The following is a 16,376-nucleotide window of genomic DNA, read 5'->3' as shown; positions in this document are numbered from 1 at the left end:
GACCTGATTCATCACTGCATTTTTCTACTTATATGTGGGTGGCTGCTAATAATGTTTTTATTATGCAAGAATTATAAATATTCTCACTTAGAACTAATGATTTAATTTGGATGCCCCAGCAAGATATGAATAGCTCAAGGTTTTCCGTACATGTGAGGAGCAGGAGGCCAGTGGAAGGTAATCACCCTGGCCTGGAAGGCAAGTAGTTTTTGCCGAGCGGTAACTCATTAGCGACATGCGCAGGCAGGGGACGTGAGGCTCCCGGGAATTCACGGTAAGAGCACAGATTTCAAATCAGCAGTCATGGTAGGGCGAGTTGTGGGTATGGAGTATTTCTTCCCTCTCTAATATATAACATGAAGATATCGCAGCCCTAGTCTGGCATCTTTTTAACCAAAAGGAAGCTCTGATGAAAGGACCCAAACTAGGATGACTTCATCTTTCCTCCTGGATGCCTTAGCGCCTTGTTAGTGAAGTCCCAGCTGCTTGCTATCATTCAAGTCCTGTGCAAATGTATTTTTGGAAGAAGCCTTAATTTGACAGGGGGAGGGAGGCAAGAGAAGTATTTCAGGTCTTAAAACCACCTGGTTGATCAATTACTATGCTAAATTCCAATCAAGCACCTTTCTAAAAGTGCTTCGATACATTAACAAGGCAGTTAGCAATAGATGCCTGCTATTTTTAAACTCGGAGCAGCTACAGAACGAAACTTTTCTGCACAACAGGCAGATGCTATAGGAAAACAGCGGCGGGGAGCGCAAGCCGGACGGCGCGGGGCCCTTGGACATCCGCCAGGCGCGGGAAGGAGCAAGGCACCACCACCGCAGGAGGCAGGACCCCCGAGGAGCAGGAGAGGGCCCGTGTTGCGTGGCCACCTGCGGAGGACAGCGCAATGCCGTGCTGGTGCCACGGTCCTGGCCTCCGGAGCGGGAAGTCCCTCCTCGGACCTCCAGCCGCAGCAGGACCAGGGCAGGTTATAGGCGCCACCCTGCTGCCTCCATCCTGGCAGAGGTGAGCAGAGTTTTTCCAGTTCTCTGTGTTCGTTAGAGGTGGTCAAAATCCTTTGGGGGGGAAATTCCTACTTAGGAGGCGTTTATGACATGCCGCAGTTCTTTAATATATCAAACTGGGGCCGAGAGATGTGCCTGAAGCTTTTTTTTTCTCCTCACTTGTTTTCTTCTCCTTTTTCTCCTTCTCCCTTTTCCCAGCTCATGAAGCTTGTGAGCTCCACAGGCCAAATGCCTTACCAGCCCCAGCAAAAAGCAATCAGGCAAAGCAACGCCTCTCGTTTGTACTGAAGCAGAGGCGCTTGCTTTACTCCCAAGGGCACAATCCTGCTGACGGCTAAAAAGCCTCCCTAGGCTCGTTACGCTGCTGGTGCCCAGCAAAGACACTTATGTTCCCTGCTTGCGAGCTGCGCTACACGTGCCCCCATCGCTCACACTGCAAACAAGAGTAGATGCTTGCTAGGAGGCTTGCAACGGTGGGACATACAGATCTCTGCTTAAATCTCCTTTAACGAGATCCTAAGTGATTCTTAGATGCCTGCGTGCAACAATTTAAAGGACGAGCCCTACAGGGACAGGGATCGCCGCAGCTCCAACCAAGAGGCCCTCTCTAACTGGCCAGTCCCGACTGATCTTCCAGATCAACTACAAATTGAAACCTTCACCCAGAATTTGCACTCCAGCTCTCTGTGTTAAACTTCTAAGTGAAGTTAGTTTAATCCACGCTCTGACTTCATTGTATTTCCTACCAGATAACAGCAAAAGCCATTCAAGAGAGCATGCACTGAATGACTATGCTCCCCTCCGCATCTTCCAGCACGCGTCCGAGCACACACTCGATGATCAATCCACACTGCCATAGCCCGTTTACAGCTAAGAGCTGCTACGTGGACAAGTCTTACTTGCCATTACACTGAATTAATGGGGTGCTGAGTTTTGGTCCCTAAAATGCCTTCACCACATCCAACCACCTTCCCGTTGCTCTGCCCTTTGAGGGCTTACACAGCGGTGGCATTTTCCAAGGCTGCAGTTACAGGTAATTCATTATTGCACTCTGGAAAACAGCTCGATGCCTCCTGACTGTCGTTTCGGGAATCTGCATGCTGAACATGCTACGAACTTACTGACGGCATGTTCTGAAAACAAGGTGCCTTCCAGCACCGCTGCTGGAGGCAGGGTTTATTTGCTGCGAGTAGCAACGCTTTGGTCTCGTTTGCAGCGTGCCGCCCACCTGGCGCTCCGCTCGGCCGTTTTGGTTACCACAGCTAACGGCAGCTTCTTGCCCTCTCAGCATTTCCTAAGCTGGCTGCTATAAAGCCAACGGCCTAATCACTGCCGCATTTAACACCACGAACACGGTACGTTCCCAGGATGTGACAAATAAAGCAGACGGAGAAGTGCAACGGTCGGGGCCAGTTCTTGCCACAGAACGCGGAAGTCGCGGGAACAGCAATAACGGGAACGGGCGATGCTAATTAAACTGCGGTGCTAATCTCAACCCCCAAAACGGGAGAAACGCTGCACCCCGGCAAACTCAGCCTGCCGTATGCAGGGGCTTTCTAGCTACCTTCCGAGCTCGTGGCACCACCTCTCCTCTGCACCTCTCCTGCTCCGCGGCCGAGGTCCACAGGGGCAGGGCGCTCACCCAAGCCAAGAGCCACCAGCTGCTCAGAGCAGACGGAAAAGATGCTTCCTCGGCGCGTCCAGCTGGAGATGCCTCCACGAGATGGGGCTGCCCGGAGGGCTTTCTGAGCAGAAAGTGCTTGGGGAGGACAACTCAACGAGCCGCCGTCAGCCTCAGCGCTGAGAGGAGCGGTTTGTTTTCCCGTGTGGGGCTCGGCGCTACCCGCCCCGGCCTCCTGATGGGTTTTTTCATGAACAGATCTGGGAATTACATCAAAGACACGGAAAGAAACCACAGGATTCAAACTGGACGTAGTTCATGTTTAGCTGCACTAAAGCCGTTGGAGCTGGGCGGCTGCAGTGACTGGAGATTCCCAGATAATAAAACTCAGGTTTTTGTGAAGCAATGTTTTTATAGCTAATCATTAGCAATTAGGCTGTTATGTCAAATAAAACTGTCTTAACCTTGCAAAGTGATTGCGGGGCTATTTAACATATAATTGATTAACAGCTTTCTAATGAGAGGATTAAAGAGCACAGTAGATAACTCTCTGATGATCAACAGCTCTGCTTTAAGAGCTTAAAACAACATACCTCAATTTTCCTACCACATGCCAATTAAACGATTAAGTATTGTTTACTGGGACCGGGAGGATTACAAGACTGTAGGTGGATTTATTAGCAGAGAAAGGAAAAACACTCCTACACAGAAGAGAAAAATTCTTTTGAATGACTAACAGCCATGCCCCTGCAAAGCACAGCTAGAGCTAGCTAAATTATTCCTTGTCGAAAGGTTATGCCCCAGCACTTCTTCCTTATTTTCAGATCATTTGGCAGCTTATCCAGACCTCGCCGATGTCTTCCTCATTTCAAGGTGTGCTGTCTAGACGCTTTGCTCAGTTTATCTTATAGCTGTATGGCTTGTTGCAGCTGCTGGGTGTTACGTCTGGGGGAAAAGCGGGGGAATTAACTCACACGAGCCGCGGGGTCCCACTCCCGCGCTGGGACCGGCGAGCAAGGCGGCTTTTGCCAGGCAAGAGCCGCTTCGTTAGACATCTCCCGGTACACGGAGCGACTGAATCAAATCACCTGGGTGCGAGTGCACGAACACTGCAGGAACAGTAACGCGTCTCAGCGCCCTGCACCAAGAACACCCAGTTTTACGTGAATTAACAATTTATTCTGCAGAGCTTGGGGGCGATGAGGAGGGGTGAGGCTCTTGGACGCGCGCGACCAGGCTCCGCAGGTACCACGTCCGGACCAGCCACAGCGCGTGAACGCAGGCGCACGCTGCTTTTACCAGGCCCAAAAGGCTTCCAGGTTTAAGACCTCTTCCGCCTGAAGCCAGCCGCACGCTGCACGAGACGACTCCGTCGCTTATAACGCGAGCCGAGGCAGCGGCGAAGGAGGGCGCGCGCTGCGAGCTCCACGGGAGAGCCCGCTGCGTGCGAGCCTTTGGGAGCCGACTGGAGCAGAGCGGAGCATCCGAAAGCCGAGCTCGGAGCCGCTCTCCTTTAACCGCCACTGTGCTGGCCGGCTCAGCGCCGTCCAGCTGAACTACAAGCAAAAGCTGAGGTCTCCCTCTCATCTTTTTCCCGATTCCGTAGCGCTCGCTCTTGCCTGTGAGAACGGCTTTACCACAGAAAGTAAGAGTTGCCAACTTTGGGGGAAAGCTGCCGGCGCTGCCTTCCCGGCGGCTTCCCGGGCGTTTTTAGCAGCCTGTCCGGAGCTCGGGGCCCCTTCCAGTCTCCCGGGATCCAGAGACTAACTGAACAGTGTAAGATCCGCCCTTTCCTTCTCCAGGGAAGGGCTGTTCATGGCAGGCGGCTCTCTCCCGCGCTGAGACCCGAACGCGGCAGCCCGGTGCTTCCCCTGTCCCCTGCAGAGGCGCCGGCAGAGGGACGGCGGGGCTGAACTTCAGCGTTTCGGGACAGGGCTGCCGCGGAGCCCCCTCTGCCGTGCGTGGTAAGGAGAGGGAGAGGCACGTCCCGCGTGTCCCGCGCGGCCATCGCCGCTCCCCGCAGCGGTGGCGGTGCCGCCTCGCTCGCTCGCACAGCAGATGTTGCAGCTGGTAAGCGAGCAGCCGGAAATCGGGGAAATATTAACAGCTTTTCCTGTTGTGTGAAACGCTGGCTGCAAAGCTGTCTGGCAGCGCCCGCGGGCTCCGCCAGCAGCACGACGGGGGAAGCCTGCCGGGAGGCGAGCGGGACCACGGGCCTCCGCGCCGCCCCGCGCTCACGGCCGGGGCAGAAAACCCCGGGTCCCCCCTTAGCGCCAAACGGTCCGTCCCGGCACAGCAGTGCCAGGCACGGGGACGGCTCCTTGGCCAGAGGTCAGCGTGGACGTCCTGTTTGGGGTCCCTGGCCCCGGGAGGGCGCGTTTGCCGGGCAGGCGAGCAGCCCCGCACGCCTGCACCAGGGCGCTGACCTCTGCCACGTCGCTCACGCTCCGACTCCCTCCAGTCCAATGAGCAGGACAAGAAAATGCTTGGAAACGTTGCGCCGTATTGCAGTGGCCGGTTGTCGTCTCCTTCGTGCAAGGTTGCAGCGACGCAGCCTGCTGTTTGCAGCCACTAGCTCTGGTCTTGCAAAGGGAGGAAACGACGGTGGAGGAGCTGGACTTGTTTGTCCTGAGATGAGGGCAGTGTTTCGGGGAGCAGGGGAAAATAACGGGTTTGCCCTTGCTAGCAGAAATACCTGGTTTGGCCTCCGCCTGTTGTTCCTGCTAAGACACAGGAAGATGACTTTTTGCCTGTCATTAGTGACAGAGCATAAGGTATAAGGTTGCAAAAACAGAAGGCTCAGACGGGTTTCAGCAGTAGGGAGTGAACTGGCCCACAAAAAGCGCCAGCTTTCAACAGGTAAATCTGCCTTCTCGGATGCTCCACTACCGGAAAGGACCAAGCAAGGCCAAAGGCTGCAGCTTGTCCTGCTCCCAGGTTATCACCCACGGCGCAAAACAGATTTGTGTCTTGCTGCTGGCACCTGCCAAATTCGGAGACCTGTCCCTGTGCTGAGGGACCATAAAAAAGTTAATCCCCCACAACCTTGTGATATGGTGTAAAACCCTAAATGACAGGTTTCCATTCCTCGAGGGGTTGGAGGGACACGTCTGTCCCCCCTCCCAGTCAGCAGGGTCCCTCTGCTACGCGGCCATGAGAAAGGAACACCCAGGCTTCAAGAATAACTCCCAAGCTGCTCTATTCGCACGTCCAGACAAAACATTAACAAGGTTTTGTACTTCTCCCAGTTCTGATTCTTCAGTCCCATTGCAGCTGTTACAGAAGTAACCAAATCAGACTAAAACAGAGGCCCAGCATCATTCAGCTGAGGTGGGAAAGCAGCCACTGAACCTAACTACAACCATTTGAGCTTTGCTCAGCGGAGTAGCAGGTGTTACCGAAGAAAATCACTGCTTGGCGTTCAGCTGTTGTGCACAGGGGGAAAAAATGGAAGTTGCAGACTGGAAATTCGGAAGTTACCTCCTGCGGGAGGGAGGCCAAACACGGGCTTAGCTAGGAGCGGTTTCACCAGTCTAACTTTGGAGCGGCACCGTCAACTTCCAAATGCGACGGTAACAGCTAAGCCCCGAATTTAGCTCGGTGTCTGCCTGCAGCAAAGATGCTGACGATTGCAGAGTAAAAACCCCATCAGAATGACTTCTCCTGATTTGGAGCAAGTGTCAGGTAAGGCTTGGTTAAAAGCTGGCAACTGCGGCCCTCGGCTCCGCGGGGCCAAGCAAAGAGCCAGCAGAAAGCACGCGGGGGCCTCTGCTGACGTGTCACCAGGCAAAACCCACCGCTCTGCCCTTACGCAGCGGTTAAGCGGCTGTGCGGCGACGAAGCGCGATGCTCTGGGTGCGCAGCGCACGAACGCGTTTCTCCCCGTGAGGTGCTCCGGGTATCGCCACCCGCTTCCCGGCAGCCCCCTCCGCCTTCGCCTCGCGTCGCACAGCCAACCGGGGCTCTCAGCCTCGTGACGGGAGGAATTGCATATCTTACCGCAGCGCCAGCTTTTGTTACCAAATGCCCACCTAACCGGGCATTTACTGCTCGTGTGCCAGCTGGCTCGCAGCAGCCTTCACCGCTCTTTACCTGGGAGCGGCCATCACACCTGCGAGCTCATTCCAGAAACCTGGCGTCTCCTTTTTAAATCCAGTATGGGACAAATAGATATCCTCTCCGCTCCCACATGTCCCAGCGCACACAGTTTTGATGCAGGTTTAACTTTCCTGTGTACAACAGGGAAAGAGCAGAGGGTAGCTCTGGGGATTTTCACCAGGAGCTAAAATGAACATGCTTTCCAGGTGGATAGAGTTGTTCCTGGGGTTGGACCCCCAGGTGTCTTTCCCCATAACTGTCTCTCCTTTAGGGATCCCAAATCACGTCATGTGCCCTCTGTGTTATTCCCCATCCAAGGCCACTACTAGGCTTCAGTGACGTTGCTCAGCTTTGGACAGGCAGAACCCGAAAATACCCATCAAGACATGTTGCTCTTTGATACAAGCACCCAACAACCCTCCAGCAACCAACCAGCTACTCATCTTCGCAAACTGGGTCTGTTTTGCAAAGCTATTCCAAAATTAACAATAGATGGATCCTCTGTTAGCACTTAGCTGCGTTTTTTTTAAAATGTTCCTTTGAGGCTTGTGAAATTGCCCCAAATCTGGCCGATCTTGCACGCTAGCATCACGTCCGTGCTGAGAATGCCTCAGCCACCCAAATACCATGAAACCTTTGCAAAGGCTCAAACCGTAGCAGTGTCACGCTCGGTAAACCGAATGACGCTTAAAACAACACAGTTAGATGTTACTATCTGAAAAAAACAGTAATACTGACAAAAGTTTGATCCAAAAAAGTGACATGGAAAGATACAGACTTACCATTTTTGTCAGCTCTTCTGAAAATCTAGAATGAAAAGAGAGAGAGAATTTTTACTATGTTGTTTGACTTGAAGGATTTTTTTGTCTTTTTTTTCCCCCCGGTTTCAGCGAAGCTGTTACCACCAGGCCTAAGCTCAGCCCAACCCCCGGGGCCCGGCAAGGCGTTGCAGCCCCCAGAGCCTCTCGGGTGCCTCCCTGCACCCGCCGGGCGAAGCGGGAGCCGCCGCCGCCGGAGGGGTGGCTGAAGGCAGGACTTTGCCGGGCCGGCGCCGCCGAGACCCTGCTTTTCGGACGCTCCTGCCAGAGCTGAAGTCCCCTTTGAACGGTTTTCCTCTATTATCAGCACTGTTTGGCTTGGGAATGAAAATAGAGAGAACACAAAATCAGACGGTAAATGCCTTGAGCGATTCCCCTATTCCCCGCCTCCCCTGCAGAAGGGAGCAGGGAGCACGGAGCCAGCACAGGACAAACTCCCAGCGTGACCAAGCAGCGGCAAGAGCAGCCCAGCGAGCCCAGCTAACGGCTCCGGCATCGATAACGTCACCTAAGCTATGCTTCACAGCCCCGCGCTTCTGAAACTAATTATTTACAATTTTTTTATTTTTTTTTTCTGAAGCAAGTTTCCTGCGTGGGAAGGAGATTATATTTAGATTTAAGACTACAGCGTGGAGAAAACAGCCCACAGACAGGAATCAGGAGAAAACCAGCAATAACATGTATTACTGTGGAATTTGCCAGGGAGAAAGCCAGCAGAAACAACGGCTTTTTTTCCGACGAGTCTAATCTCAGGAATAGCCCCCTGACACAATGCAATTAATAGCGATAGCCTCTTGCAAGGGCGAAAATCCTCTAGGTTAGACTGACCATGAGCACAGGTTTTGCCATAAATTACTGAAAAACTAAGGTGCTCATAAACTGGGCAGGAAGGGGAAAACAGTAGCATCATCTCTCTGGACCTGACCCTATTAATTTGAGCAGGAGCAGAGGCTTTGGCTGCACAAAGAGATTTCCCTGCGGAGGGAGTAAGAGCACCAGCAGGACAGAGCAGAGTCAGCCATGAAATGGGATCTCGGATTTTCTGGGTCATAAAATCATTACAAAAAAATATATATATCAGCGGAGAAACTGCTGCACCAAAAAAGGAACCCAAGAGACAGACTGAACCGCAGAATGTGCTATTTAAGTGCATATGGTTTAATTAAGCAACATTAATCATTCTTCTGCCCAAAGTGCTTCCCGGGCGGCACAGGGCAAAGCCGAGGGTGTGCGCTCAGGCTTAGGCAGCAGAACTGCAATCTCTTCCCGCTCCAGAAACCTTCCCTCGGGAGAGGTCTCCGGGGCCGGGGCTTGGGCCCATGCTCCGCGTCGCCCGTGCCCACCCGAAGCACCAACGCGTGCCCGATTCGGGGGCGCAGAGGGAGCAGGACCCCGTCGCCCACCCCAGCGGCCAGGAGCCTCTGCAAAACCTCCTTCCTTCTGGGGCTGACCTTCGTTTCGAGAACAGTTAGAAACGGGGGGGGAAATCCTGTCTATCTCTGTCCTTACGGACCTGATCAAAGCGGGGTTTGAAGGGCTGGCCAGACACGGGATGCCTCTTGGAAGGGGGCTGTTTGCCCTGCCTGTAGTGCCAAATATTCCTCTTCTGCTGGCTTGGACACCCCAGTTGCTCCCTCCCAGCGAGCCCTTCCAGACCGGGAACTTTTTCTTTCTAGATGCTGATTATTGCAGTTTCTTTTCTGTTTCATTGCCACATCCTTTGGTTACCGTTCCCGCTGCGCTGAAACAAAGACATTACATAAAATCTAATATAACAGCAGCAATATCTATTTTAAGGTGCTGTGGGAGACAGCCACCCCACTAAGCGCAACTGTCAGAAGGAGAGCAGAAAGGCAAAAATAATAGCTGAAAAGCGTAGCTTAAAGTGGGAGAAGGGCTCAAGCAATCCGTGGCACTCTGCTTGCACTGATGCTCTGTGGAGCCATCAACCTTGCAAGGAAGTCTCCGAGCAAAAGAAAAAGCAACTTTTTAGGGCCTTAACTCCTCTTGATATTCTGAGAAAGGATGACAACGGGATAATGAACTGGTTTGACAGCAGAAACTATCTGTAAACCAACAGGTTTATGAAAGGGCACATAACTAGGCTTCCCCACCAAGGTTTATTTGACAGGATCAAGCTGTGTGATGTTCGCTGCTGATGAGCAAGATTTATTCTTCCAGGTTAATTGGACCGCCAAAAATTCGCACATAAAAATGAAGAAAAAAAATTTTTTTAAGCAGGACTCCAGGAGTGAAAGCAATTTAAGACCAAATCCTTTGTCAACACAGACAGGCAGTATATCCAGGTCTGAACAACTGGAATGAACCTCAAGGGGCTGCCGAGACATAATACATTCGGCGATAATTTGGTAACGTTGCCAAAAGCACTTCTTATGTGAAAACGCAGGATTTGGACACTAGAGCAGCGGAAGCATGGCAAACAATAACGCCCTCCTACACACCAGCGGTGGCAAGAGTGCCAAAGTTTGGGTCTACCCTAGGTCCTGCCCTCCAGAAGGGGCTCTGGGAGAAGGCACGAGGCCGGACGCGGGAGGGCCACGAGGGGAGCACCGATTTGAGCTAGGACCAAGGGAAAAAGGATCCCAAGGAACCGGGGAGGACGTGGGAGGAGGACCCCAGTAACATCACCGGCGCTAGGTTTGCTCAGCAGCGAAGTGGCTCGGGGCAGCGGCTGCGGGAGCGCCTTGTTCCACTGACCAGCCTGCGGATGCACACAAGCTCCGTCTTGGTAAGAGCCAGGAGCCTCTTACGAGATTTCCTCCAATAGCTTTTTTTAAAAAACGCACGTTTTTGCTGTTCTCTCAAGAGACTACTACACATGTTTGGCTGGCAGAAGTAAAGCAATTTGAAATGCTAGCAATAATAATAAGCTTGGAAAAAAACGATGGGTTAGAGTTTAAACGTTCAGCTCCGCCTTCTCAAAGCCCTTGGATGAGAACCTGCTAGGCTGGAGGTTACTTAATTGAGGTTTTCTTGGCAATTTTATTAATTTCACCCAGGCATACCCCTAACAAGCCAAAGAATTATTACAGTATTTGCAGAGTTCATTATTCCTTTAGCAGCTTAGTATGATATTGATTTAAAATAGAGAGCACAACATTTAAAAAAAAAAAATTTAATCTGTCCACTACGTTCCTGCATTGCTGTAGTGCCTTCCCGTTCCTCTCGCTGCAAGTCTTCGCGGGGGCCGAGATGAGGCTTTCTGTCAGGTATGGCCTTTTGCTCTCTAATCCTGGGCACCCCTGGGAAACTGCTCCCTTACAGCCTCGCTGTATGTTGCTCTTTCTGGGGCTAATGCGCGTAAAGAGCGAGCGAAGCTTTGCGCTGCTGACTATAGCGTTAGATGTGATCAGGCTAACGGGCCGTCCCCGGACAGGAAAAAGGCTGGATTTGGGGGCTTCAGTCAGAAATACTCCGTTGGGGCGGAAACACTGTCCCGTCCTGAGCTGTTCGCCCTGCCCGGAGCGGGCTGCCGCAGAGCCGCAGGTCTCGTGGCATTGCTCCGCTCCTGAGCGGCAATCCAGGGGGTTTTGTACAAGTCACCAGCAGCTCTCGGCTGGCAAGGATGAGCTTTGCTACGAGGTGAGGACACGGCCAGCCTTGCATCGGAGCAACACCTGTCCAGAGCCCTCGGCCGCTGCTCTCCCGCCGTACCCAGCTCACGCACCCAGCTCTCCTACGGCCGCCGCGTTTCACTCGGCGAAGCAAGGAGGAAAACGAGGACACAACAAGGAGAGTGAATAAACCGAAAATAACAGAAGAAAAAAGGTCGGAGAAGGGGATTACACAGAGCTGACTGTGGCGAGGACAGTGTGACTAGTTGGGGCTATAGCGTGAACCGTCACTGACGGAGCAGTGGGAAAACGGTGCCAATTCCTCGCTCTCTATTTGCAGTTGCCTCCTGGCACAAACCAAGTTCTTTCTATCTTCTGTGCAGGCACCTCCCTCGATTCCTTGGGGCAGAAGAAGTGTAAATCCAGGCTGGCCAGGTAGCACAGGCTGCAAGGAGAGCCACAGGCAGGAGAGCTAGCTAGAAAGTGATCCTGCTGGAGGAGGAAAGAGACACTCAAGGGTCAGAATCGGCCTCTTTCAGCAAGAGACAGAGCAGGTCAAACTAAAAGGCTCGTCCGACCTGAAATGGATAGCCCTGCTTTCTCAAGGGGCTTGTAAAATCAAGACGGAAAGCGATAGCCACAAGACCTTGTGTCACTGCGGACGACGCCAGAAAGGAGGCAGAGTGACGCCCGTCGCAGGGCCATCACCAGCACCTAGGGCCGGTCCTTATTCTACCCGCCAAGAAGGACACGAGCTCTTTCCAGAGGGACCCCCCGGCACACCAGGCAGGGCACGCCTGCCTGCCACCGACCGGCTTTGACGCTCCCTGCAGTTCCCAGGTGCCCTGCTTCTACCGCGGGACTCAGCAGCGAGCTCGGTTGCTGCGCTCCTTTTCTTCTAACGCACGGCAGAAGGATGGGGACGAAGGCAGGAGGAAAAGATGAGTAAGAAGAGCCTGTAAATACATATTGAAGTACTCCCAGATAGAGTAATACCCATCTGACTAGACATTTCCCACACCTCGGTATCCAATAACCTCCATTCTATATTGCACGTATATTCACTTGCACACAGCAAATAAGAACCGATACAGGTTTTCCGCAATATTTTCCTGAGTCTTGTGATATTTGCAGATTTGCTCTGGAATGAAAATGAAAATGGGGTTTTGTCCTCACGGCTGCAGGCAGAAGCCTGCGGAGGGTGTTTCCAGCAGCCCAGAAGGCAAATAGAGGATGCAGCATTACCACGATCCAGTATCAGAGGCTGCAGATAGGCACCAGCTACCTATAGCAAGTCACACACGCCGCCGCCGTGAGCGTTCGGCTCTTACTGCCGCCCGCAGCTGGGGCACCCTGGTGCAACGGCAACTCGAGGCGTGTGAGCACCCCAAACCGAATACTCGAGGGTGAACACAGGAGTCGCACACGTCCCTCGCTCCACCCCAAGACCTTCTGTTGATTTGACCGCTATTGCAACAGCTGCTCAGTAAATGCAGACTGATGTTTTCAAGGTTTCTAGAGGGAGACATCACCTCTGCTTGCTCTACCACCGCCATCTAAGAGTGTCTACAACTCAACAGTTTTACTTGCTGCCTATTTTAGGGAGTGCTTACTACTTACATATCTTCTCCATCAGTTTATTACCTGGGGTTTCAAAAAGTTAGCCTGCAATTTTAGCTATTCTTACACTCTGAATCCCTTGATTGAGCTGCACCAATAAACATTACTCAGTGTTTGGTGGGTTTTTTTAAATCCTTTACCTAAAAGGACACAAACAAAGAGAAGAAAAATACTGAAAAAATAGCCTTAAGCTAAGATTCATCCTCCAAGCAGCAGCATGCACATGGATGGTAGACACTAACTCCCAGTCCTATTTTATTATTCCTCAGCCCTCAGTTTTGCTACACAACAGCCACCGGTTTGCTCCTCCGGTGGGAGATTGGAGGGTAGGAAACCTCCTACCAACCCATCAGGCAGGCTCTGCCTCTGCCTCCTTTCCCTGCTCCGTGCCCGTACAGCGCTCCTGCGCCGCGGCACGGCACGAAGAGCGCCCGAGCCGTCATCAAGGGTGACACCAGGCAGACTGGGACATAAGGGACCTCAAGGAGTTAGACGGGAAAGTACGTTCTCACCCCTGAGGATTCAGCATGAGCCTTGCTGCCCTCCTGTTAATGTGTGAAAGTCAACCTCAATGCACGCTCCCCTGCTGCTAAATTCTGTGTATTAAAGGCTGGTCTCATGGTGCACACGAAGAGCCTGGTATAGTAAAGCCGTAATTTGGAGCTTCTATTATAACTAGAGGGGAAAACAAAACAAAACAAAAAAAAACAGAGAGAAGCAAGTTCTAAGGGAAAAGAAACCTCAAACCTTACATTTCCAACATCCGTTTCTACTTTCAGCAGCTCGGAAAGGACTCTAAGTCCCATTGTAACAGGGAAAAAGGATTGGGAGCTGCATGCCCAAAAGAAGTGTACCTTAAAGAAGGTAAAGTTGAACAGATAAGATACTGTCTTGGGAGAAAGACAGCCCTAACTCATGAAGCTTTTGAATAAACCAAATTGTTGCCTTCCAGTTGTATTTATGCTCTCAAGACAGATTCCAGCAATCTTAGGACAGGCTGCTGTTACACTACATGAAAATGGAGGGGGGGGAAAAAAAAAAAGAAAAAGAAAAGTTAACTTAAAAAACCTAAGTGCAATTGTTACTTTTGTCCTTTTCGCTTCCCCATTAAGTGGCATTTCTTTCCCACCTGCAGCAGCCTGCCTGCCCGTCCCGCTGCACGGGGCACGGCCACCGACTGCTCGCTCTGCTCCCCAGGCTGCTTCTGGCAGCTCGACAGATACAGCCAAGGCAGTTTACGTGAGGAACCGTAAGGCCTATGAGTGCCGGCCGCTCACACATGTAACGAGTTGCGGACTCACCAGCCCATGCCAATGCCTACCACAGAAAGTGTCACACTCCAGCAGACTGTTTGGAAAACACAAGGGTTTGCCTGGAAGAGATGCTATTGCCTAACGCTCGACCGGGGGAAGAGAGTGTGAGTTATCCTTTACTACAACCAATGCCATCAGTAGCTTATTTTTGAATCCACTACACTTTTTTTTTAAGCTAGAAGACTGCAAAACTGAAGATGTGTGTGCTTAATTATTAGATGCTACAGATGGGAAGACTATGTAACGGCACCGTTTGCACTCCAGTTTATTCCACCCCATTCTCCTAATCCCATGTAAGTGCAAAGAGCCTAGTTAAACCCCTAATTTGGGAGGTCTATAGATAACCACAGTTGAGGAGCCAAGCACACCCCTGCCTGTCCCCCAAACCCAGGTAAGGGATCCCCAGGTCTGATCCACTCACAGGCACCTGGGACTGTGTTGCCTGCCTCCCTCCTAACGGGTTCCCACAGCCGCAGCCCCTTGGGGGGCCAGACCCAGGGTGCACCCCCATATCCACCTGCCACGGGGTGCAGGACTGGAGGCAATGCAGGACCTAGGTGCATCACGGTGCCCAGCCAGCCCGGGGGATCCCGGAGTGCAAGACCAGGGAGGGGAGCGGGCAGGAGCAAGACACAGGGTGCACCCCCACGCCCAGCCTGCCTGAGCAACACCAGGGTGCAGTATCCAGGGTGCATGCCATGCCCAGCCTGCCTGAGCAACACCACGGTGCTCCCCCATGCCCAGCCTGCCTGAGGGACACCGGGCTGCAGGACACACTGTGCACCCCCATGCCCAGCCGGTCTGGGGGCATGTAGGACCCGGAAAATGGGATGCAGGAGCTGGAGTGCACCCCCATCTCCAGCCTGTCCGGGGGATGGGGGACTCGGGGATGGGGTACCCAGGGGGCACCCCTATGCCCAGCCGGTCTGGGGGACACAGGAGCCGGGGTGCATCCCCTTCCCCAGCCAGTCCAAGGGGTGCAGGGCGCGGGGTGCACCCCAACCTCAGCCAGTCCGGGAGATACCGGGGTGCAGGAGCCGGGGTGCCCCACGCCCAGCCGGTCCGGGGGATACCGGGGTGCAGGAGCCGGGGTGCCCCACGCCCAGCCGGTCCGGGGGATGCCGCGGTGCCCCCACGCCCAGCCGGTCCGGGGGATACCGGGGTGCAGGAGCCGGGGTGCCCCACGCCCAGGCGGTCCGGGGGACGCCGCGGTGCCCCCACGCCCAGCCGGTCCGGGGGACACGGGGGTGCAGGAGCCGGGGTGCCCCCACGCCCAGCCACTTCGGGGGACACCGGGGTGCAGGAGCCGGGGCGCCCCCCTACCCCCCGCCGGTCCGGGGGACGCCGGAACCGGGTGCCGCCCGCGCGCCGCCGCCCCGGGGCCAACTCACATCGAGGATGACCGAGGTGCCCTTCCTCGGCGCGGCGGCGCCCGGCTGCAGCAGCTGCCGCTCGGCGGCGGCGCCCTTGTCGCTCATCTTGGCGGCGACCCAGCGGAGCAGCCCGTCGAGCCCGCGCAGCGGCGGCGGCGGCGGCTTGCGCAGCAGCCTGTGCACGCCGGCCCGGCAGGAGCGCGCTGCCTGCTCGCACATCGCTCAGCCCGGCCTCATGCCGGAGCCGGGGGCTCCCTCCTCCTCCTCCTCCTCCTCCTCCCCCCCGCCGCCGCCTCCCCTCCCCCGGCCACGCCGCCCCGACGGCAGGCAGCGGGCGGGGCGGGCGCCCCGGGGACCCAGCGCCGCCGCCGCCTCTGCGCGCCGCCGCGGGGGGGGGGGGGGGGGTAGCGGGACCCCCCCGGCAGCGAGAGCCGGTTTGCGGAGGGGCCCTGCGCCCGCAGACGTGCTCCCCGCCTGGATCCCGAAGCGCACCGAGGCTGCCAAACGGAGAGCCTGGAGAAGGCAGGGACGGGCCGCCGGCTGGGCGCCGACCTCGAAAGACACGTTCCCCCTTCAGTGACTTCCCATTTACCAGGACCTTAACGCAGCGCTGGAAACCTCTCTGCCCGGCGGAGCGGTCACAGACCGGCTCCGGGCAGCTCCCGGGGCCCCGCGGGGCCTGGTGCCCCCGGCTCGGCCATCCCTGCGCCGAGAGGCCAGCGAGCCCGGCGCTCCTCCGGGAAGCCCACCGGCAGCTGCCCGCGCCAGGCCCTGCGCCCCATCTCCCGGAAGGCACGGACGGCATCATTGCTCCGAAACGCCCGATCCGCTATTGCCTAAGAAAGCAAGCCAGCAACCAGTGACTCGTTAAAGTTTATATACTGGATTGTGCCTACGTGGTGGCGGTATTATTTAGCCAGTTCTTCTGACCGGCTGCTCTTTATTCAG

General features: G+C 54.5%; 1 protein-coding gene across 1 annotated transcript in view; it reads right to left on the bottom strand.

Annotated features, from left to right (window-relative positions):
- NECAB2 (N-terminal EF-hand calcium binding protein 2) overlaps positions 1 to 15,647 on the bottom strand; it is a 123,638-nt gene extending 107,991 nt beyond the window's left edge. The window contains exons 1-2 of the mRNA XM_067302913.1: positions 15,447 to 15,647; positions 7,512 to 7,536 (exon numbers count right to left, since the gene is read on the bottom strand). Of these exons, the coding sequence (XP_067159014.1) occupies positions 7,512 to 7,536; positions 15,447 to 15,647 (226 nt within the window). The remainder of the gene's footprint in view (positions 1 to 7,511; positions 7,537 to 15,446) is intronic.
- Positions 15,648 to 16,376: the final 729 nt, after the last annotated feature.

Source organism: Apteryx mantelli, chromosome 10, assembly GCF_036417845.1.
Source record: "Apteryx mantelli isolate bAptMan1 chromosome 10, bAptMan1.hap1, whole genome shotgun sequence".
Taxonomy (NCBI): Eukaryota; Metazoa; Chordata; class Aves; order Apterygiformes; family Apterygidae; genus Apteryx; species Apteryx mantelli.
Note: the sequence above shows the minus strand (reverse complement) of the source record. Positions and strands in the feature narration are given on the sequence as shown.